This window comes from Felis catus, chromosome E1 (assembly GCF_018350175.1).
Source record: "Felis catus isolate Fca126 chromosome E1, F.catus_Fca126_mat1.0, whole genome shotgun sequence".
In the NCBI taxonomy this organism is placed as follows: Eukaryota; Metazoa; Chordata; class Mammalia; order Carnivora; family Felidae; genus Felis; species Felis catus.
In genome coordinates, this window is record NC_058381.1 from 49,266,723 (window position 1) to 49,290,609 (window position 23,887).

Below are 23,887 nucleotides of genomic sequence, written 5' to 3' on the forward strand. Positions count from 1 at the left end.
TAGCTGGTAGCAGTTCCTTGGCCTGTGTTTCCAGGCTCGAATCAGTAGAAAAGAGGAGGCTCCCTTCTACAGCAGCAGAAGTCTTGGGCTCTGCTTCATTGGCCCCAAGCTCTGAATCTAGGGGGGGAAAGGCGGTTCATGCAAACGAACGGGGTTCATGAGGCAAACTGCCATCATGGGTCCTGCGGCCACTGGGGACTGAGTCCTCAAAAGTACGAGAAGTCAGCTGTCTCCAGCTGCTTGGCCTCAGCTGCTAAGCTGCGTCTTGTCCTTACCTGTGTTGTCTCAGAAGGTTTTGCGACTGGGCTTACCAACGAAAGGCCAAGTGACTCAAGCCAAATGGGGGTGAAAAATATCTAGAGGGTGGAAATGGTGGTCACTAAAAGTGAGGTGGTGTTATGGGTTGGATGTTTGTATCTCCCCCAAATTCTTACGTCGAAGCCCTGAGTCCCCGTGTGAAGGTATTAGGAGATGGGGCCTGTGGGAGGTAGTCAGGTTGGGTAGGGGGAGCCCTTGTGATTAGTGCCCTTGTAAGAAGGGACAGGAGAGATCTGTCTCATTCATGTGGTAAGGACACTGCACGAAAGGGGGCTGGCCGTAAGTCGGGAAGAGGGCTCTCGCCAGATCCTGGTGCTGCTGGCTCCCTGATCTTAGACTTCCCAGCCTCCGGAACCATGAGAAATAGGTGTCTTTTGTTTAAGCCACCGGGCTTGGGATTCTGTTATAACAGCCTGAGCTGACTTAATGACCAGTGGGAACCAAGAGGCCAAAGGTAATGAAGATAATCCACCAGTGAGGACACTGGGCCCTAACGGTGTTAGCAGGATTGAGAGGAAGCCTGTGCTTGACGTTGTCCTGGACCCTGCCTCCTCCAGCGGTCACACCTCGTAACCATCTCATCGCCGAGTGTGATTTCTCTCTCCCCTGCAGTTCTGCTCATCTCCCCTGCCCCTCCCGGCTGGCGCCTTTGTTTGAGTCCTACTCACCTCGAGTTTGGAGGAAGTGGCCTCTTCCTAGCTGGTGTCCTGCCTCTCCTCTTTGAGTCATCTTCTTGAAATACTACTGTGGTCATGTTTTCTCCCGCTGGAAGAGACCACTGGCTCCCTCTCGCTTACCGGACTTCCCTGCCTGATTTCGAGGGCCCTTGTAGTCTGGATGAATTCTCCAGTCTCGTGTCTAGTGGCCCCCGGGCCCTGCGGGCAGGCCTCAGTGGAGCAGGCTCTCAGCTCCCACGGCAGCCATGCTCATTTGCATCATGGCTCACGGGTTTGGTCGGGTCGGTTTTTCCTCGACCTGGAATTCCCTTTCACCAAAGTTCTGCCCATCCAACTGCGGTTCACCTTTGGGGGTACAGCTGACACCGCCCTTCTCTTCCTCTCACCTTCCCACACTGTGCCACGCCGCAAAGATCTTTTTCCTTTCCCAAGTCTCTTTTATGCTCGGTTTCCCCATCGCAGAACGTGTGACGTTTGTGGGCTAATTCGGTTTCCCAACAAAATTGTAAACTCCTCGGAGACAGGGTTTAATTCTTCCTCTGTGTTCCCCACCAAGCATAGACCGGTACTGAGAACGATTAGGGGTTCAGCAATGATTAGGAGAGGGGAAGAGGGAGCCACTCGTACAAAGTGTGTGTATGTCCAGTCCTGAGCATACAGGGAGCTAGGCTTCCTAGAGGCTTCCCACCTGACCACCCACCAGCCTCTACGCCCATAGGCATGGAATCCGTGTGGTTTTTTTTTTAACGTTTATTCATTTTTAAGGGAGAGATGGGGCACAACTGGGAGAAGGGCAGAGAGAGGGAGACACAGAATCTGACACAGGCTCCAGGCTCCGAGCCGTCAGCACAGAGTCCGACACGGGGCTCGAATCCACGAACCGTGAGATCATGACCTGAGCCGAATCCGGACGCTTAACCAACTGAGCCGCCCAGGTGGCCCTGCATGGAATCCTTTAAATTGAGATGTGAAAGTTGCTCCCGAAATCCTGGCGTAGTAGTTTAAAGACCTCTGTGCCCAAGACTACTCTTGGATACTTTGCACCTAATCCTTATATGGCCACAGCGGCTATCTGCCTTTCTCCCGTGCTTCGAGTGGTTGCCACATGCGATCCAACAACACAGCCAAGCCACACTGGGGGTAGATTAAATTAAAACATTCTGCCGGATCTTCTGAAGTTCTCTTGCATCAAACATTTACTCTGCCTGAAGGGACATTTAAAGTATATATTAACCTAAGTTGGCACATTCAACAACCCTTGTTTCTCCAAGATCAGTGGACATGATAAAGGTCACATGGCCATTTTTAGTACAGGGTCTTGGGCCACCTGTCTATTGAAAATCTTCTGAAAGCCAGGAGGAAGCAAGATTAATTTTCTCAAAAAAAAAAAAAATCTGTCACAAAAAGATTTTCTTGAGGCTGGGAAAAAAAATGTTAGCATAATGCAAAATAAATGGTATCCTTATCCCCCCAAATCTTAGACTTTCTGCTGCCACCCTGTTGGTTTTAAATATACGTGCAGGACAAAGAAGGGGGAATGAAATGACTTTGGAGTTCTGAGCTACCCACTCGGGCACTCGAGCGATACAGAAAGATCCTATAGCAGCCTCCGATGCTTGGAAATAAATAGCAAAAACAAACCCCCTAGAATTCAATCTGAATTAGAAAAGACACTCCTTCTGTTTGTTTTCACGTATAAATGAGGGAGTTGAAATGTTTTACCTCGAAGGCCAGTAAGCATGAAGAATAACATTAGTCATAGTATCAGCACCTAATGTTCGAGAAATTCTTTTTCTCATTTTAAATAGTGATTTTTCTCTGTCAGTGAGGTAAAGAAAAAAGCCTTTCCGATGAGAATCCCTCAGCCACCAACGGTTGTCGAGAGCTGTTTTTTCTTTGTGTTTTGAGGCTCCACCATGAATTCTTTTCAGACATCATCAGAATATGTTTCTAGATTTCAGTACATTTTTCATATTAAAGAAATGTCTTCAACTGAAAGAACAAAATCTTCCTGCTCTTTACTTGACCTTTGTTGGTTTGATGTGTTTTAAAAAAGATCTGGGCAACGGTTTTACAAAGAATGCACCGAGACATTCCTGGAAAAGCACGCTAGTGAAAATAATAATGAAAAAAAGATTAGAAGAGGAAGGCTCTTGCTCAGTGTAACGGACGGCTGCTAATCTCCCCATAGTTTCTTAGGGTTGTGTTGGTTTTATTGAAGACAGCAATAAGAACCTAAGTTTTTAAAAGATCCTCTAATGTAACTGTTTCTAACAGAAATGTTACTTTCACGGAAGTCCAAGTTGGCCAAGCCAAGTTAATATCCCTACCAGTTTATCTGATTTGTAAAAACAGAAACCCCAGTCTCTCTCAGACTGAAAGTGAACTGCTCTCCGGCCGTTTCTCCATCTGACCTGGAGCAGGTATGGGAAACCCAGACATAGGTGGTCAGGTATGTTTTGCTCTGTGCAAACTCCAACCTGCATGAGCTGTTGGCAGAAATGCCTTTGTGATGGCAGAAACAATCCTTATAATGTTTTCAAACTTCAGATAGATAATGAGGTGATCTTATTTTCTTTTTAAATAGCACTGATCTCCAGTAAAGCATAGAACCTGCCCTCAGGAAGCTCACTGTCTAATAGGAAAAAGCAGTGCAGAAGGCAAGAATTGTAATGTTATGTGACAATGAAGGACAAGAGAAGCTCTGGGCTAAGGAAAACTTAGATACGGGTCCAAGCTCACTAATTAGCTGTGTCTTCCTATGAAAAGAGCCATAAAAGCACCACCCGGATTGGTAGGAAGATTGAATAAGATATATGCAGAAGGATGTGGTACGCAATACACAGAAAACACTTAGTGATTGTCAGGTGGCGATGACGACCCACCATCACAACAATCGTTAACTGTTCTGTGCGTACAACTCTGAGACATCTCAGAGGAGGAACAGTTGGCCTGATGGGCAACTGAAGAGTAGCGTCCCAGAGAAGGTCTCTGTGAGAACAGCGAGTAGTTCTCGCTGGCTGGTCAGGAGGAAGAGAACAATACGGGCAAGGGCGCAAGGCACACGGTGGCACGGGATTTGGAGAGAAGACGCCAGTCATCGCTGGAGCACAAGGTGTCCTGGAAAGTTAGGCTAAGATCCGCCGAGAGGGTTCTTAGCCAATCTGTGCCAACAAGGTTGTCTTTAGTCTACAGGTTAAAAAAAAAGTCACTGAAGTGCTTTCATGATGGGGGTTGGGGGTGTGGGGGGAGCAAGATGATCAGATCTGCATTTTCGAGAAACGGGCAACAGTGTAGACAATCAGCTGAAGAAAAAAACAAAACAAAACTAGAAGCAGTCTCCACCTGTCTCCTTCACCCCCTGCTCACCGCATGACCCCCATCCACACCTGTCGGTCCCAAAGCGTGCCACACACATTCACCTGGATGCTTCCCGCTCCTCCCCCTCATCCATCCAGAAAGTTCCTAGTCTTTCCACAACGTCCAAGTCAGATCTCTTCCCCTCTGTAAAGACTCCCATTATCCCACTTAGAAGTAATCAATCTCTCCGATTCCCCTCCTTGGCCTATTATGCTTCAATTATGTTTTTATGTAGCTCCTTTCTACGCGTCTGATGTCAAATGCATAAGCTTCCCAAGGACAAAAACCGTTTGCTACTCCGCACACGGCCATGCGGCGTAATCACCCGTGAACGTCGGTTCGATACACATCCCGACCGTTGTCCTTCAGAAAGCCTGAATGAAGTCTTTGGATAACTGCACGTTCCCCAACTTTTAATTGAATGAAAATTCCTTTTATCTCCGCTGTGTAAAGGTGAACAACTGGTGAATTTAGTCAGTGACTGTTTACAATGGTGTTTTGAAATTTTCTGCTATGAGGTTGTGGGGTCTCTGTTCCCATTCGTTGGGAGGTAAGGGGATTCAGGCACAAAACCCTCATTAGGAGCTGCCTAAGTAAATCCCGGGCTCACCAGTCGGACAATGGCCGCCTTTGTGTTCCCGTTTTGTGTTTTGTATAGAATGCCATATCTGGCAAGACGTGCCTTCTCAAACATAAGGAGATAATTGGTACTTTGAGGGAGAGCTTTAACTTATTTATAATTGTCAAGAGTTTAAATATGCAGAAAAGAAAGCACTCATAGCTTGCCTCTTTCAAAAAATGCCCTCAAACCGGGTCAGAGAGCTCCGACTAAATCAGCTATTTGGGATGATATTTAACGGAACGTGAGAATGCGGACACCCCTGCTGTAATTTTTGCTTTTAAAATGGGAAACAACACATTTATCAACGGACTAATCCCGTCATCCCACACTCTCTTTAGTTGTAGCATGGCTGTTCACCCAAATCCCTCAGGGCTGATATGCTGTCTAGATGGCTTTGTTTCACGCGTCGTGACAACATGGGAGGCGATGATGGCCATGATCCTTGGCCTCCCGGCAGCGGCCCCTCCTGCGAAACTCAAGGCCGAGCTCCCCACTCCCCTGCCTTTCTCCCACCATTCCTGATCTTTCTTTCATTCCAGTGCTCCCGCACCCTGAATGGTGGAGCCCCTTGGGGATGATTCTCTGCTCCTGGCAGGTTCTTAGTCTCTCCTTCCCCCTTCATCCTTCCCCTGTCCGTTCCCAAGGCTTCACCTTGCTTTTCCAGCCTAGGGCTCTCGGACCTCCAATCCTGGCCATCCTCATCAGCCCCCTTGGCTTTTCTTCGTCAACGTCTCCCCGGCACCTCAGACTAAGTAAATGAGACCCGAAGCCATGTCTTCTCTCCCACACACGCAGAGACGGGCCCCCGCCACCCATTACCCCATCTCTCCAGCGCCATCGCTCTTCTGGGCACGTGGCTGACGCCTGAATTCTCTTCCAACTCACCTCTTGCTTTTATTTTTTATAAGCCAGTTCATCATCAGCTTCTGTTGTAGGACCTTCCCACAGCCCTGCCTTCAGACCAGAGCTCTCCCTGTCCTACATCACTACAGCCTCTCCCACTGTCCCTGAGCCCCAGGCTGTCTCCCTTCAGATTTCTCTCAACGCTTCCAGATTAATCCTCCTCACCCCCCACCTCCCAGTAATGAGTGGGCCCAGTGCAGGTTTACATATCGGGCTTTGGCCTGGTTCTAGTACTCACTCACTGTGGGCCTGTTTCTTCATCTATGAAATGGGTAGGCTATCCTCTGTCTCCCAGACTTTATGGAAGGATTGAGCAGCGTCCTCATAATACAAGGAGGATTATCAATTCTTTAATACAGTCCCCTAGCACCTCAGGTATTTAAAGTGTTGATCTCCCCTCATTTTCTGTTACATTCAGTTGAAACTCGTGGGGGGTGAATTTGCTGCCCTCCGTAATTTCCAGGCCCCAGCTACCTATTCACCCACAGCTTTGTTCAGTCATTAACTCATTAAAACAACGTTCGCTGAGCATTTACTATGTGCCATGTCTTCCGACCTTACTTCAGGGTACAAAGAGTAAATGTCTGGTGGACTCCAAAACCCAAACCGGCCTTACTGAATACCAGTCTCGCTCCCCAAGTCTTCCTGGGTCTCCTATTAACAACCTACCCCCCTCGGTTGGGGTTTTGGCCCTGCGTTGACAGACATGACCTTTTCACAAGGTCTGGCCCCAACCAGAAAGAGCTGACCCAGAACTCTGTCTCTGAGGGGAAGGCCAGGCACTTCTAGGAGCCCTGTCCCTCCCCAAAGTGTTCTCTCCAAACCCTTTCAGAGATGTACTTTTCCCAAGGCGAGTGGACATATGGCTTCTCTTTAGCTCCCATGAACTCGGCCCTCCGCTCGGTGTCCCCGTTCTCCAGCGTGTGCCTCCCCGGGCTCCCACACTCAGCCTTTCTCAGTCCCTGCCTCCAGAATTGGCACACACGTCATAATCCTCTCAGACTTCATACCAGCCTTTCTTTGAAGTGAGGGTGTGTTCATAGTATACAGCGACCTATGCGAAGAAAAGTATCAGGAACGGTATCATCAGGAAGAAAAACATTAGGAACAGAAGCCAGAATAATATATTTCAGTGAGAAAAGAGCCAGCATTTAATTTCAGGAGAAAACAAACATACAAGCTAAGAGGCATGAGTCATTTAATGTTGCAACCCTATAAAAAGTCTGGTAGTGAGAGGAAGGGGGAAGAAGCCAGAGGAGGGGACAGAACACGGACGAAGCCAACTCCTCTCCTTCTGGGTGAACCTCAGCAGCCCCACAGGCCTCATGTTTGCCTCAGATGTTCTCAGCCCTGACGCTGGCCTGCTGTGTAGCCACAGTGCCGATTAAAAATTGCAGGCTGTGATGACAGCATCTGCTCTCTGTATTTGGGGAGAGGTTTTGTGATGAGTTTCCTCAACATTCTGAAGACCCTGTCGTCTTGAGACAGAGACTGGCTTTCAACCCTGTGTGCCGTGAGGTCGGATCCGTTCGTGCACTCCACAAATATTGACCGAGCCTGCTACCGTCTGCCAGGCGGTGAGACAAATGCTGCGGCTTCAACACTCGGCAGAACAAGTCCGGTCCCTGCCTTGGGTTTCTCAGCCTTGTGCAAGGATCAGCCGACTTTCTGTGAAGGGCTACACAGAAAATGGTTTAGGCTCAGCAGGCCGTCGGGTCTCTGTCAAGATCGCACAGCTCTGCCTGAGCGATCAATGCACGCGAAAGCAGCCGTAGCTAACGGGGAAGCAAATGAGCATGACTGGGTTCCAATAAAGCTTTATTGACAAAAATAGGTGGTGGGCCACATTTGGCCTGTGGGCCCAAATTTGCTGACCCCTGGTCAAACAGACGCAACACATAGATGCGAGCTAATGTTTTACATACTCCACGTTGGTTCAGTCAGGACTATTTTGGTTGCGTGTGACAGAAAACGCAACCCCAGCTGAAAAATGTCAGGACGGGGCCAGCTTCAGGTTCAGCTGGACCAAGGGCCCCATTTCTCTCTCTCTCCCTCTCTCTAGTTTTCAGCTCTTCTTCCTCTGGATTGGCTCCCCCTCAGTCCAGCTTTCACTCTGGGGTAGCAAGATGGCTGCCACAGCCCCAGAAGGACATCCCCCTGGGTGAAGTCTAGTGGATGAGAGAGTTTGTCTCCTGACTCTTGGTGACTCTGCTTACCTGAACTTGGATCATGTATCCAGGCCCCAAATGATCCCAGCATAGGGGGAATATGATGTGATGATTGCCTAGGCCTTGTCACGTACTCTATCGCTGTGACCTTGGATGGGACAGCGTGTGTGCGGGGGATGTATTCCAGTAATTGGAAGACCCTTAAATGAATGCTGAAGGGTGAAACAAACATCCACAACATGTATCTTGTGCAGTTCCAAGTGAGTACCTCCAAAGACCGCATTCGTTTATAGGAGCCCAAAAATACAACTTCAGCTTTTTCTTCTCCATCGGGAGGGAAAGGGTACAGCTTATGTGCCAAACATCCCCTCAAATTTTAATATTTGCAAATGTTTATTTCACGGCACAACCCCAGTCTTTTTATTAGATCGTTAAGCCTTTGATTCGTGGGCAGATTTGGGCAGTTTATTGGTAATTTTCCGATTATCGTACCTGCTTCCCGTCTTTTCTGTATGTGTAAGTTCTCAGACCCGCATTTCTTTTTTGGTGTCAGGAATTTTTTCACCTACCCAAATCTGGATTCAGAGCATCCAAACCTAATTAAAGTGCTAGGTTTGAACCGTGGTCTTCATCCCCAGGCCACCATTTCCTCCACAGTACCGGAAAAGTGTTCCTTCCTCCTAAAACCAGAGCCCTTTCCAGAAACTAGTTCACGCTCTCCTCCCACCATATAGGGGTCGGTGGCTGCTTCGTTAGTCAGCCACCCCCTTTCGTGAGAGGCTCGGGCCCAGTCAGCACCGGGCGTCACCCCTTTGGGGTGGACACTGGTCCCTATGTGCGGGGCGTGGAAGCTATGCCGGTCGGAATAAAGAACCGTAAGAGAAAACCATATTGAAGAAAGAGGGGGAAATGAATATTTTGGAGACTGTTGAGAAAATTATGGTTACTTCTACATTTCCACTTTGTACTCCAGAATCAAAGTACACCAGCTTTGCTGCAGAGCGCCCTTCTTAAAATGGATCTCTCTTGGCAGTTGCTGTGGCAACACATAATACCTTAACCCCAATAAAAATGAAATTTCTTAGAAGGCAGAGCATTTTTTCTCAGCTGCACCAGAGCTTTTTTTTTTCTTTTTTTTTTTTTTTTTTTTTGGTACCATCATTCACTACAATTTCTTTCATTCTTATTCTTTAAACCACATTGGAATTCAGTATCAAACCAATGAGTTTTATAGACTCACTCCCCTAAAAAGCCCCCGCAAAAACTTTTTGCTGCACAAAGGCCCATCCCCCACATTTCTGTTCGCCTTATATCGGATCCCCCCAGCAGCCTCCTTCCCCGTGTCCCTCTCCTGCCCTCCTCTTACCTGCTTGTCACCGCCCTTCGGCAGCCCAGCATCTTTTTGATGTTCTGCACTTACTCCAAACCCCCCCCTGCAGTGCCCCCGCCACGTTCCCCTTCTCCCAGAGTATCTACTGTGCTCCAAATCTCCCTCTTGCTCTTTTCCTCGTCCCCAACCCTTCAATCTACTCTCAGCAGTCAAACCCACTTTGCTTTATGGCGTTGAGCTAAGCCAGGTGTTAGAAGGACATCGTTCTGAACACATTAACCCGTAATGAGAAGAAGCATCTGACAGTTTCCCCCATGCCAATATTTATCTAATTGGTAGAAACCCAGGCTGGATGGAGGGAGAGTTTGGAGCTGAGATTCTTGCCTTAAATCATGCAGCATGAAGCAATGATTCCCCACCTGTGGGCCAGGGCTATTGGCAAGGAAGGGTCGAGAAAATTCATACATACACCAATCATTGTCAGTAGCCTGGGTAAATATGGCTCAAAAACAGGTACTACTACTTTCCAAATGCATGTAGATGATTTTAGTTATTAAATACAAGTTCACTTAAAGTTGATTCTGAATTCTTAGAAGGTTTTTGTCATTATGTACTTTCTCAATCAGTAGATACTAAGAAATGCAAAAGGAGATTTAAATGGAGCCCTCAAGTTAATCATGAATATATGCAAATAATTTAAATAATTTGTTATCAGGATTTCTGCTATTACAAATAATTAGAAATCAAAAAGTCTAATGATAGAGGCTTGGCTAAATGAAATATATGTGTGTGTGTGTGTGTGTGTGTGTGTACTTTCATAACACACATGTATATAATATAATGAAATATATATGTATATTCTCCAATACATGGTGTAAGGATAACTAACATTTATTGAACATTTACTAAGTGCCACTCTTGTAAAACTTGTACATGTGTTAAGTCATCTCATCCCCACAGCAGTCTCAAGAAGTTATAATTCCCATTTTCCTGAAAAAGCAGTGGAGGCACAGAGAAGTTAACCTTCCCAGGGCATGCGGTTAGGGACCCAGATTCAGCTCCAACATTCCCATTCCAGAGTCTGGGTTCTTAACTCCCACAGTTGACTATATGAAGTTAAAAGACAGGTTATGGTCTGCCCCTTTGCACAAGATGGCTCTATATGGTCAAGTTATGAGGCACCCCCTCTGCTCCAAACACTCAGTGATGATTGGCAAAATATAAAAAGAGAAAAGTAAAATGTATTTGGTGTCAGAAGTAGGATGGACATCCGTGCACGTGACCTGGAAACAGAACAGAACCCCGGAGTGGCGAGTGAAGCCAAAACCATGAGTACAGGGTCCTGAGCCCATCAGCAGGCAGAGGCAGCTGGGACGAAAATCCCAGGGGTAACGGGGAACAAAAGCGCTGAGAGGGCTCCTTGCCGGGTAGATGACAAGAGACTGGGTCGCAGCTTGAAAGCAAGGGCTGGTGTGGCCTCCGTTCCCAAAAGGAAACTGAGGAAAGCTGCGGCCTGCCCCAGTGAGGGGCTCCAGCCCATCTGAAGTTGGAAGGTTGTTGCCCCAGATGCAACGTCCTGACCAGGGCCTGCCAGGGTCCCTGCGCTGGGTGCTTGGGTGGATAGCACCCCTGAGATCACCACACTTCAGGACCCTCATGCCCAGAGATCTAGGTGGAGGAACAGCAAAGCCCCACGGGATGGGAAAGTAAGGAGAGGAAGATGAGAAAGGCCTGTTGTGAGGACAAGCGTCCGGGAACCTGGTGAGTGGACAGAAAGAAGCCGTCCGGTCTGGTGTCTGGAAGTGAGGGGACCCTCAAGTGACAGGAATACGAGGTGGATAGGGGCCAGACTGGACAGGACCCTGTTGGCCTTTTAAAGGATTCAATTTTAATTTTATTTTTTTTAATGTTTATTTATTTACTTTGAGAGAGAGAGAGCATGAGCAGGGGAGGGGCGAAGAGAGAGGGGGAGATAGAATCCCAAGCAGGCTCCATGCCATCAGCACAGAGCCCGACACAGGGCTCAATCTCACGAACTGTGAGATCATGACCTGAGCCCAAATCAAGAGTTGGAGCTTAACCTACTGAGTCACCCAGGCGCCTCTGAGTTTCATTTTCAATGTTAAGAAAATTTGAATCAAAACCCAAAACCAACATACCGGTATTGCAGTGGGTCAGGTACAAGATGAAGGCATCCAGACTGGACTGGTCCCAGGGGCAACGCAGAGAAGTGAGGAGACAGTTCAGAGATGCCATCAGTAGAATTGTGACTTAGTCCCCTTCTCCCTCTGCTGAACGGACCCCAGAAATGCTTGGTTGGATTGTGTGAGGTAATATCAAGCACACTCATTTTCCTGAACTGCTTCAGTCTTACCTCAGAAGACAATTACAAATGGCTGTGCAGGGACACATGACAAAGCAACACCAGTGGCCGCCAGTGGCCCTTTCCTCGCCTCTTCAAAAGTGAATGCCGTATCGGGCACACTGGAGCTTGCAATCAAATACGCTGTGGCTGAGGCCCTTAGGTTGTTTGTACAAAGCCTCACACTTGTATCTTACTTGCTTTGTCACGCGACAGGAAGATGACATATTGGACATCTCGACGTGACTAGTTGATAGTGTTTTTCAATAAAAACACCACAAAATACGCTTTAGTGCTCCTTCCATATTTTTAGTAAAATCATAAGATTTCCAAGCTTCACTTTTCTCGGCATCACTTTGAATTTTTATCTCCAGAGACCCTACTGGCGCAAGTCGACTACCTATTCTGTGCGCTCTGTGGACTCTTATTTATGCAAATGAGTATTTGTCCGATTACCCAGGATATGCATTTAACCGAAGTGTAACGCTGGACTCTAGTCATGGGTGTGCTCAGTCTTCATGGTCCATTTTAGAAATTAGACGAAATACTGTCAGTGCTATGCCTTCAAGGGAAAGGTGGGCCATCTGTTGCCATGGTGCAGAGCACAGCTATCTTTGGTCACATGGGTGCCATGTTATTCATACACCATTTCCACTGGGCATACAGGGGTCTTACTACATTACAGAAATGTCACTACCTGTCATGATCCCAGGTTTCCCAATGTTTCTCTGCCAAAGGGAAGAAAGGGAAGGAAAAGAGGGAGAGAGGGAGGCTTATGTCTATTTGGTGTGGTGTGGCCGAGGAATGTGGAAGCTTTTAGAGGGAGGTGGGAGTGGTGAGGTGGGATGGAAATGAGCCAAAACGGCCCTGGCTCTTCCTTTCCAGAATTACTCAAGTGAGAGCAGTCCTCAAATGCTTCTGTAGTTCATAAACTAACATAGCGCTCACTAGTGTAATTGGACAGTGTATGCTAATGGAAATTAATATTCAAGCCTAATAACAAACTAGATTTCTATGTAAAAACTTGCATTTCCCTTAGGAAAAGGAACGTATGTCCATCAAATCCTTTGCTTAGATCAACTCCGCTTCTCTCTGCTTCTTGATCTGTGGTAAGGCCGGATTCAGGTCACCAGGGAAATGTGGGAAGACAGGGAAAGGGAGGGAGATTAGCATAGGTAGCAGCTCACAGTTTGCGATTAGTTTCTAGATAAAGGTTATCACTCCCACATTATTCCCCCTCAGACACATCCTGGGTCACAGACGGGGACGGTAAATTAGTAGCCGGAGTCAAAAGTCATAGGAAGGCCAATAAGCTAATTCTTTCCCTCCCCTTGCTCATTTTGCCATATGACAAACTTACTCACAGGTCAGACCTTAAAATGTCTGCTTACGTGGGGGATTTATGGAGCTTGTGGTTTAGGTCAATATGTCCATTGCACTTACATAGATGTTTGAAATTAGTCTTATTTATAAATCTTCGATTCAAGTGGTAAGCCAATGGGCGCTTAACTCCCCCTCCCCACTCTCTCTCTCTCTCTCAAAATAAATAAACTTTAAAAAATGTTTTAAAAAATGTTAAGCCAAGGGGAAAGTATGGGGAAGCAATTATTGTCATCATTGTTGTTATTACAGTCATCCAGAAAAACCCGAAAAACCCACAAAGACTAGATGGAAGTCTGGAAGGGCGGTAATACATCTGCCCCCTTCTCATTAGCCCCTGTTACGCTGAGGAGAGCACTGCTGTGTAGTGGATGAAACTTCTTGAACTGGTTGTGTCTGTGACGTCCTTTCGCTTTTGGGGTGGAAAAAACATTTCAGCATTTGGAGAGATTATTTGAGACACAGCAGAGCATAGTGCCTGAGAGTACGTACTTGAGAATCAGGCTCCTTGAGTTCAAATCCTGGCTCACCTCTCTGTGCTTCCTTCCCTGGGTTGTCAGAAGCACTAACCGCTTACTAAAGCACTCAGAATTGCATCTGGCACACTGAAAGTACTCAATAAATGTTTGCTAGTGGTAACATTATCAGCCTTGTAAAGAGAGCAAAAAACAGATTAAAGTTTTCTGTGACTTTATTCAAGTTACGATTCTGCTTGGTATGACGATTTTTAAACTCAACATAATGGGTGTAAGAAGGCAGGATAGTAGTAGTATTTTCCTGATTCATAGTCTCATTCATAAGTGAGGTAATTTCAGATTTTCCAAGAGCTCATTTACTTAGATTCAGTGAAATAAAAACAAAGGAATAGCAGACAGGAAGTAGAAATGTCTGGTCCTCAGTTGAAGGTGGAAAATACAGCATGCTGGGTTTAAAAAGGGATGTGATAGGGGTGATCACAGGGCAGTCTCGTTCACCCACAGTTCTCTGCCGTCTACAGCCCAGCCTCCAATAGAGGGTGACCATCAGATATGAAAAGTGAAGTGGGGGCAGGGGAGTCCAGAGGAACAATGAGGTTTAACCCAAGAGCTGATGTGCTTGGCCTTCACCTCCAACATACTTGAAACTGAGGAGAGATGGCCCCACAAAACTATTCTTCAAAGAACTGCATGAAAGGGAACACACCGTGTTCTCACGAACATTGGTCGTCATTAGTACCAAAACCTATCCCAGTGAAGCTCCTGCATCGAAGAAAAAGAAAATCATGTGGGCACTGAAGCAAAGAAAGAAAGTCACGTTCAACATGGAAAACAAATCAGCCTGCCTTCAGACTTCGCCATGGGTGCATGCGATGCCGGAAGACCTTGAAGAGAAACGTCTCCAGGGTTCCGAGGGAAAGGAAGTGGGGTTGGGCACTCTTATACCCAGCCCTGTTGTCTTTCAAACGTAGACACTCCAAACAAACAAGGGTACAAGAAAGCACGCAGGAATCCCTTTTAAGAGTAGCAGCTCAGAATTTCAGAGCCAGTGTTGAATGATAGAAAAATAAGGTCAATAGAGTAGCTTGTGGATCCTCAACAAATGTTGCCCCTGAGATCTGTGTTATAAAGTACGTGTTTTGCTTTGCCTGTGCCTTTCGTTTGATGTAACTATTGAACTTAAGTCCAAGAAGAGAAGGTGGGAAAGATCAAATACTGCATCCCTGGGAGAGATTATTTTTCGTTATTTCTGTTTCTAGGTGTAAATCACAAGATTATAACATAGGTCAAAAAACGCTTTGCCAAAAGTGGAAAAATCCCGTTCTAGAACCTTTGCTGTGCAATTTTAGTGGGCAGTGAAAAGAACTGTTAGAACATCTCTTAATCCAGTTTAACGTAAGAAAAGGTGAAAGTCGAAGGCTGGTGATTTTAAAGTATCTTCAGTAAGTCCATAGACGTGTCTAACTGAGCCCAGGTGCATGTGTTTTCATAGCATATTACCTTCTTTCCAGATGCGTCCGATGAATCATTTATGGGAAACCCTGCCGTTCAGCTTTAATATTCCGTTAAGTTAAACACAGCACGTGCAACGGGTTTTTGTTTTTGTTTTTGTTTTTTAATTCCGTTGCATCTCAGATTAGGAGAAAGAGAAATAAACGTAGCTGGAGAAAGACACCAAGACAGACACACTCGCATTCGTGCTCACCCTCTTGTACCTCTTTACCCTGCGCAGGTGCATCCCTCCAAAGACTCTCCTTCCGCCTGTCTCACTGTGTTGAGGAGATCCGGAGACCCGGCAGTGTAGATTCTCTTTCATTCCCATCTTCATAGTCCTGTGGATTATATCGAGCGCCCAGGTGCCCAGCCAGGTTGAAGAAGTGCCTTAATCCAAGCAACCCCGCACCACACGTTGTCCCCAGATCACAATGTGTCACGATCACTGTCCACATCCTGAGCAAGAGAAGATTAGCATGGCGTGTCTGTCCTGAGTGGCGAGGAGAGAACAGGTGGTTTCCTTATCAAGCGCTATAAATTGTGTTAATGGGGATTTTAAAGAAACAAAGTGTTTCAGGGACTTCTCTCCCGGACTCACGAGGGCAGACTGAATGCCTTTTTCGGTTTGTAACTCTTGTTTCCTCTCATTTCATCTTTATGGACCACGTGTAACAAATTTAGCTTTGTGATACATCGATATTCTCCCGAGATTCCTGAAATTTGAAACGATCGTTGCCGTGGAGACGTCGATAAGCTTTCTTTTTTTTTTTTCCCCCCACTTCAGATAACTTATATACGTTTTTTTTTCCCCACTTCAGATAACTTATATACGGCAAGAATATGAAACGAAATTCAAAGGATTGATGCCAGCATCTCTAAGGCAAGAGCTTGAAGACACCATTTCCTCCCTCAAGTCACAGGTAATTACTAGAATCAAGGCCTTTCCTAAGGGTTCAGGTGATGTGTGTATCCTGAAAACAGACCTTACAAATAAGTTTAATTCGGAATTGACTGCCGAAAAGTAATATCATGTCCTAGCATAACGTGCAACTCAGGATGAATCGGTTTTTGGTTTGAGGTTTGTTTTTGCTTTTTTGTTTTGGTTTGGTTTTTTTGTTTTGTTTTTGTTTTTGGTTTTGTTTTCGTTTTTGGTTTTGTTTTGCGAATGTTTTCCTTACTGGTTTTGGAACTCACTGTCTCGATAAGATTCTCTTAAAAGCACCGTGAAATTGAAAAGCTCAGTTATGGTTACTTTTACTCATTTACAGTCACATTCTAGTACGGCCTCACCCTTTTTACTCTTGGTACCAGGCCCCAAATGCCAACCCTTGGCACATTGTTGATTTCTGACTGTGAAAGTGCAGAGAAACAGAAACCATGGTTAAATGAGAAGCATTTTTATTCTGCTGTGTTTTATGTGGTTGTTAGAACAAGATGCATTTTAAATTCCAAGCAGAATAATGACAAGGTATTCAAACAATTCAGTTAAATATTCTTGCTGAAATGTGTATTTCTTGCTGAGATGTGTAGTTCTTGGTAGAGTTTATGAAATACGAGAGATACGATTGATGTAAATTTAGATGCTCAAAATAATTCAACAACTTCCAATGTGAGTTTTTTCCACGTACTTCTGTAAACACGTTTTATGTGTCGCCAGGCCAATGAGCTTGTTATACTCTAACAGGGGAAAGAATCCACACATTCCCACTCATACACTCAGAAATTTAAAACGTCATGTTTTAATTTACGACAATCGCATTGCCTTCACGTGTCTAAGAATCCTTGTAGGGCGGAGAATGACGAAAAACAATAGCGAGGACCCACAGTAGTCAAAACCATCTTGAAAAAGTCAGAATGAATTTGAAGGACTCACGCTTCCCAATTTCAAAATTCACTACGAGGCTGTAATAATCAAGACAGTGTAATATTGGCAGAGGGATAGACACAGAGGTCAATGAAATGGAATTGAGAGTCCGGGGGTGGGGGGGAAAACCTTCTATTTTTGGTCAGTTAATTTTCAAGTGTTGCAGGACGGTTCCACTGAGGGACAAATAGAACAGTGCAGGGGCAGTCGGATAATTCCCATGGAAAAAAGAATGAAGTTGGAGTCCTTCCTCACGTGTTTTCCACAGGGAAACTCAGAGAAGAAAACTCTAAGAAGAAATCTTCTTAGATGAAGGAGAATATCCTTGTACATTGGGCAGGTGGGAGTTTTTTAGCTATGACACCAAAAACAACCAACCAGATGAACTGGACTTTACAAAATTTAAAACTTCGTATTTCAAAAGGCAATAAGAGGCAGAAACCAAAGAGACATACCATGGAACAGGAGAAAATATTTGCAAATCGTGTCTCTGTTAAGAAATGGAAAAAAAAGGAAAACGTACTTTTTTCCGGAAAAGCTCCATCAGAGAAAGAGATCTTTGCTCTCTGTGCCGAGAGTACTGCTGGTCACATAGTGACCGCTCGATAAATGTATTTATGAAACGATAACGATTTTGGTAACGATAGTCACATTCACTTTTTTATAATATGTGAGACAGAGCATGGGGCAAATTTTAGCCGCCCCATATGCATTCCCTTCAGTAAAAAGCCTCTTCTCTGAAAATGAAATGTTCATTGCATCATTCCATACATGTGCTTCCGTCGGCCATTGCTACCGTCAGCCATTGCTTCCTTCGGCCATTGCTTCCATTGGCCATTGCTACCGTCGGCCATTGCTTCCGTCAGCTAAGTGTTGCCTTGTTTGCTTCTACACAGAAAAATAAGTACTACAGGAAAGTGTTGACATAGAAAGGGTTAAGTCATCTTTATTTACATGAAAAGCCCCCCTTGAAGTGTGGTTTACCCATTAACTTTGTAGGAGAGCTTCCATAGGGTCAGCTATGTAGGACCTGACACCTTCAGGGGAGGGTTTTGTTGTGTTTTTCGTTTTTTGGGTTTTGGGGTTTTTTTTTTTTTAGAAGGAAGGAAGGAAGGAAGGAAGGAAGGAAGGAAGGAAGGAAGGAAGGAAGGAAGGAAGGAAGGAAGGGAAAAGAAAGAAGGAAGGAAGGAAGGAAGGAAGGAAGGAAGGAAGGAAGGAAGGAAGGAAGGAAGGAAGGAAGGAAGGAAGAAAGAAAAGAAAAGAAAAGAAAAGAAAAGAAAAGAAAAGAAAAGAAAAGAAAAGAAAAGAAAAGAAAAGAAAAGAAAAGAAAAGAAAAGAAAAGAAAAGAAAAGAAAAGAAAAGAAAAGAAAAGAAAAGAAAAGAAAAGAAATCTGATATCCACCTGCAGGGCTTCTGTTATCATTCATATCATTTCACTGTAATAAAAGCCACTTCAGCCTCCTAAAACTGGATGTTGACCCAGAAAGGGAGTGCTGCCAGCTGCGTTAGGGCCTCAGAATTGGCAGCTGCGTGGGGGAGTCACAGGCCATATAGTGAGCAAATTTAGTTTGAAAGCACAGGTGCCTGTGTTTTCTGAAAATTGTTGGAATTCCAGTGGCAAAGCACGGCGGGGGGGAGGGAAGCCGAATCAGTGTAATCCTTGCATCTGTCAACATTATCAATTGTCCCATGGGTCTTTTGAGCAATTGGACAGAACTAAGACCGGGCTGATACTATAAGTAAGCAAAACCGAGGGGACCCCTTGGATATGTACCCATTTCGAAAAACTGCGCTTCCCTCCCTTGCAAAGCACGTTTGCTCTTCTGCCAGCTGTATCCTCTTGCCTGTGTTTCAGAACCAACCGTTGCCATGGTTTCAGTTCAGACCAAAGAGGCAAGAGTAAACAATTCCGAAATGATCAAATACCGTTGAGTCTTGATTACATCAAGCCATAGAGGTTACCCCCAGACCGTTTCTATGTGGCCGTGTAAGGTGCTTTTGAATTTATACGTGATATAGGTATCTTTAGTGGTATATAGAAATGTATGCTTCAAAAAAAACAAAAAACAAAAAACAAATCACTTTGTAGAGATCTGATTTAAGCGCCTATGCTAAGCCACCAGTTTCCTCTAGCTCTCAGCACCCCCCCGGGAGTGGGAGCGGGAGGTGGTACTGGCTGTGAGCTCTGCACGAGGCAGTTTCTATCAGTCATTTCACGTTATTATCCTCATAACCTGGGCAAGGAGCTGTCATTAACCCCATTTCACAGATGAGGCATCAAGAGCTTAAGTAACTTTCCTAGAGCCATAGAGGCCAAGCCAGGAGTTGAACCCAAGGTGGCCCAACTTCAGACGAAGCTTAGGCCCTTTCCACTACAAAATATTGTCTCTCCAACCTCAGGGAATCCCCAGGATGGCTGGAGGTTTCCAGAAGACAGTCGTTTTCTTTCTACCCACTCATCCATTCCTTAAACACTAGTGAATGCCAGGTTCATGCCCAGCCCTGTGAAAAGAGACTGGGGACACAGAGACGAAGAAACATCCTCCCTAACCCAGAAGAGCTCTCAGGTTGGGGCGGGGGGGAGAGATATGAAAACCCAAACCCACAAGGCTATGCTAATAATGGAGCTGTTGACGATCTTGCCTGGGATGCGGTGGGCAGTTGGGGAGGAGTCGAGAAAGTCAGTAGGGGCAGTAACATTTGAACCAAATAGCAGGGGACAAATAGGAGATGGTGAGCCAAGCTTTCCAAAGGGAGAGGAGGCCCCGCGCCAAAGGGCAAAAGGGTGGGGAAGACATAGTGGGTGGGGAGGGGTGGGGGAAGACAGGAGGAGAGGTGGAGCCTCGAAGAGAGGCCGGGGCCAGGTCCCAATGGCTCTGCGACAGGAGTTCAGATGGATTCTGTGGTCTCTGATGGATTTTCAGGAGGGATGCAGTGTGACCAGATGTTAAAAACGCAACATTGACATGCAACGAATCTTCCGCATTTGATCCAGGCAACTGCCAGAACTGAATAAAATTTGACCACGTTAGTTGCACGCTACTGCCACAGAAGCCATGTTCACCTCTGCTCACACACGATGTCTTTTTCTAGGTTAACTTTCTGCAAAAGCGAGCGTCCATCCTTCAGGAAGAACTGACGACCTACCAAGGCAGAAGGTACAGCCCATGCTCCGAATGCCTGCTGATTAGTTTGTATTATTTGCCCCTGGGAGTCAGTCCCCCTGGTTTGACGTTAAGGTCCTTATTGAAATGCTTAAACGTGGGGGTGCCTGGGTGGCTCAGGTCATGGTCTCACGGTTCGTGGGTTCAAGCCCCGCATCCGGCTCTGTGCTGACCGCTCAGAGCCTGGTGCCTGCTTCGGAATCTGTGTCTCCTTCTCTGTCTCTACCCCTCCCCTGCTTGCGCTCTCTCTCTCTCTCTCTCTCTCTCTCTCTCTGTCTCTCTCTCAAAAATGAATAAACATTTAAGTAAGTAAATAAATACAATGCTTACACATAATATCCATTTGGGGGGGGGGGACTTATTTCTAGTAAATAGCCTGTCTTCGAGAAGCCGCCCACTCCTTGTAATCACGGTGCTTAGTCAGTACGATCAGAACAAACAGAGAATCTGCAGGTGCCTGACAAGCCTGGGCCTCACCTGCATAGTCATGACAAGACATTGTCTTGAAGCCCGGTTGCAGGGTTGAGGGGACCATCTTTCTTTTAAGATGACGCAACTCTTAGCATGGCGGCCCACATCTTCAAAGCCCCGTGTGCCCTGGGGGTTTGGCGCTCCCGCAGATGTTCTCTAGACCAAAATAGATAAACGGCTGGGTGGTGTGGCAACACTGTGACTTCACCGTGTGCTTCTCAAGGTGCCTTTTCAGTCCACGGTTCCCAGCAACGTCTCTGACATAGATCATGTAGCTGTCTTTCCAACAGCTTCCCTCTTCGTGCAGTGAAAGGCCGAATTACTTATTTGGCAGTGAATTAAAAGCAAAGACCTCGTGAATCATTCACTTTTCAAAAGATTCTGTTGCCTGGTGCAGATGGGATTTGATCGTTTCTGGGCATAAATGAGGAAATTTTGATATCAAGTATCCTTTTTCTTAATAAGCTTTTTAAAAATGTTTATTTATTTATTTATTTATTTTTGAGGGGGGGAGAGAGAGAGAGCGCGTGCGCGCGAGCGAGGCAGGGGCAGAGGATCCAAAGTGGGCTCCATGTTGACCGCAGAGAGCCCGACGTGGGGCTCGAACTCATGAACCGGTGGATCATGCCAGGAGCCGAAGTCGGACGCTCAACTGACTGAGCCACCCGGACGCCCCTCTATTCAGCTCTAACCTCTGGCCAACTCCTCCTGAGTTAGAACATATTTTATCTGTGGCATGCCCATCAGACCTGCAGAAAGTCACAACTGAGACTTTTGACTTTCAGGTAACTGCACGGAGGCTTACCTGAGTAGCACAGGCAAAGGTGGCAGACGCACCCGGGCTTATACTGTGGACTTCTTCCAGCAGGTTTGAAGATTTGGATGTTGTAGAATAAACTGTGAGATCAGTGAACGTTTTTTAATACTTAAATGTAATTAAGATCATAAACACATGCATCACTCGGACACTACAGGGTGGTTTTTATTTGTGTCTGCCTAAGTTATTATTTTTTTTTAACATTTCTTTATTTCTGATTTCCATATTTGCATGCATTTGAGCGTGGCCTGAGAGTTGCTTCTGCGGGGAAAAAGAAATGATTGCTCATAAGATGCCTCGTTGACGCGTTTGCGTAGGATTTTACCAGTCGCGTACGATCAACATCACGTTTGTAGTGTCGCGTCCCAAATGTGAACATGCTTCCCTTGTTTTCATGTTCATGTATGATTAAAACATTGTATTTTGTACTTATCAGTTTTATTTCTACTTTTTATTGCATATCATTTGCTACAATAAGTGTGATACATCCATGGTATTTTTCCCCTGGACGATAACTGACCATCTCAAATTGTACTCTAGGGGGAAATCCCTTATGTCATGTCAGAGATCAAATCCATAAGCAGTGCGTTTATTTAGAATAACACTCGCTGGATCATCTGACACCCGTGCAAGTAGTTGTCCTGTTGGTCTCCAGAGGCAGAACAGTTTAAGGGTTTTATGTAGCAGCTCTGGTCTTCTTGTTACTTACTCTTTCCTGTGGTTGCTGTTTTCATTCTGATATCGGTTGGCATTCCTTAAGAAAGCCTAAAAATGCAGGGGTGCGTCACAGGGACCCGCCAAACGCTGGCGAGTGATGGCGGGTGCGCTGCGATTGGTCCCGTTGTCCTCTGAGAATACGGTGTTGTTCCCGTGCTTGGGTGTTTGTCTCCAACCGGTGCCAGGAAGCAGTTCTATGTTGATTGGTCAACCCCATTTGCCAAGGAAATTTTGAATTGCACTGGACAGACGGCTGCTCCGGGTTCTTCCGACCGCATTGTGGCGTGTGCCACGGGCCCTTTGAGACACTCAAACTCCGGACCGCCGCCGGGGCCATAATCATCCGGTTTACCATAAAAGGACAGGACAGAACATTTTTGTACACTTTTTCAAAATTCTTTTCGGTTTCCCACACCCATCTGTGTTGTGTGCTGCCTAGGGATTAATTACCCTTTTTTGCACTGTAACGGAGACCTAGAGATGATAAGGAAGTAATAGGTTTTACAGCCACTACCAAAGCCAGGGCCGGGATTGGCATAAACGCTGACTTGTGGTGACCATCGATAGAAAGCCTTGCCTTTCTGGGGTGCCTGGGTGGCTCAATGGGTTGAGCCTCTGACTTCGGCTCAGGTCATGATCTCGCGGTTTGTGGGTTCGAGCCCCGCCTCGGGCTCTGTCCTACAGCTCGGAGCCTAGAACCTGCTTCGGATTCTGTGTCTCCCCTCTCTCTGCCCCTCCCCCGCTGGTGCTCTGTCTCTCTCAAAAATAAATCAACTTTTTTTTTAATTAAAAAAAAGAAAGAAAGAAAGAAAGAAAGAAAGAAAGAAAGAAAGAAAGAAAGAAAGAAAGAAAGCAAGCCTTGCCTTCCTGCTCTAGCTCACCTCTGCCTGGTAATGTCTGCCCTGATGCCTCTTCTGGGAATAGAGGACTGTCCTTTGAAAGCTGAGGTCTTTCTTGCATCTACAATAAATTACGGCATTGGCTTGAAAAATATTCAGGAAAAAACAAAACTGAAGCAGATGCTATTAGAAGCACCTAACGAATGAGGACAGTTAGTGCTCAGCCTATGATTTAGTGCTCAAAAGGGAAAGATTAAGGCTATGTGATTAATTTTAAGTGCTTCTCTACAGACCGTGAAAACAAGTCGAAGCCAAACAGATTTCATTAGGAAGGTTATTAGCTGCCTGAAGTGAAAATGCTTTGTGAACTATATGGTGTGCTGGAATTGGAACTCCCACTCCGGAATATTTGTTTTCCATGAGTAAATATCAGTAGGTGTTTTGGAAAGTTGCCTGCTATTCTTTCTTTTCCTTATTTCAAGGGTTATGAAATTACAAACACTGGTGAACCTTTGACATCACCCAGATCTCGTTCCCTTCTGATGCGTGTCACATACGTTTGGGAGTGCGTGTGCTGAAACTCTAGGTCGGTTTGATCGTATGTGATAGGAGTAGATGGCCGACACTAATGTTTCTGCGAACGTTCTCCGATAAAGGAAGAGAAAGAAAAATCGCGCTTGGCACGTTTAGAATTCCTTACTGAACTGAGCACCGAGTATATAAATGGCTACTGGGAGAGAAAGCAAGTGCTCAGGAAATAAATTATACACATCGCGCCTTATTATAAAATCATCTAAGATCTCATCCCCTCTTTTATCTGGCGGAAGATCGATTGTTCATCGCGAGTACCTAATTTAGTTACCTTTCAAGTTATTATTCTTGGCTACTGCACCGTAGCCATCCACCTGTGCTTTTGACGTGTCAG

The 23,887-nt window shown here is 45.8% G+C and overlaps 1 protein-coding gene across 17 annotated transcripts in view; it reads left to right on the plus strand.

The window, feature by feature from the left end:
* CEP112 (centrosomal protein 112) overlaps positions 1-23,887 on the plus strand; it is a 467,190-nt gene that overhangs the window by 394,795 nt on the left and 48,508 nt on the right. For 14 of the 17 annotated variants that reach the window (XM_023244533.2, XM_045044857.1, XM_045044855.1 and 11 more), the window contains 3 exons: positions 15,909-16,010; positions 20,048-20,112; positions 21,375-21,838. In XM_023244533.2, coding sequence (XP_023100301.2) covers positions 15,909-16,010; positions 20,048-20,112; positions 21,375-21,378 — 171 coding nt within the window. In that variant the 3' untranslated portion in view covers positions 21,379-21,838. Of the gene's footprint in view, positions 1-15,908; positions 16,011-20,047; positions 20,113-21,374; positions 21,839-23,887 lie in introns of those variants that run through there. The other 3 variants (XR_002738238.2, XR_006589711.1, XR_006589712.1) reach the window with 2 other exon arrangements.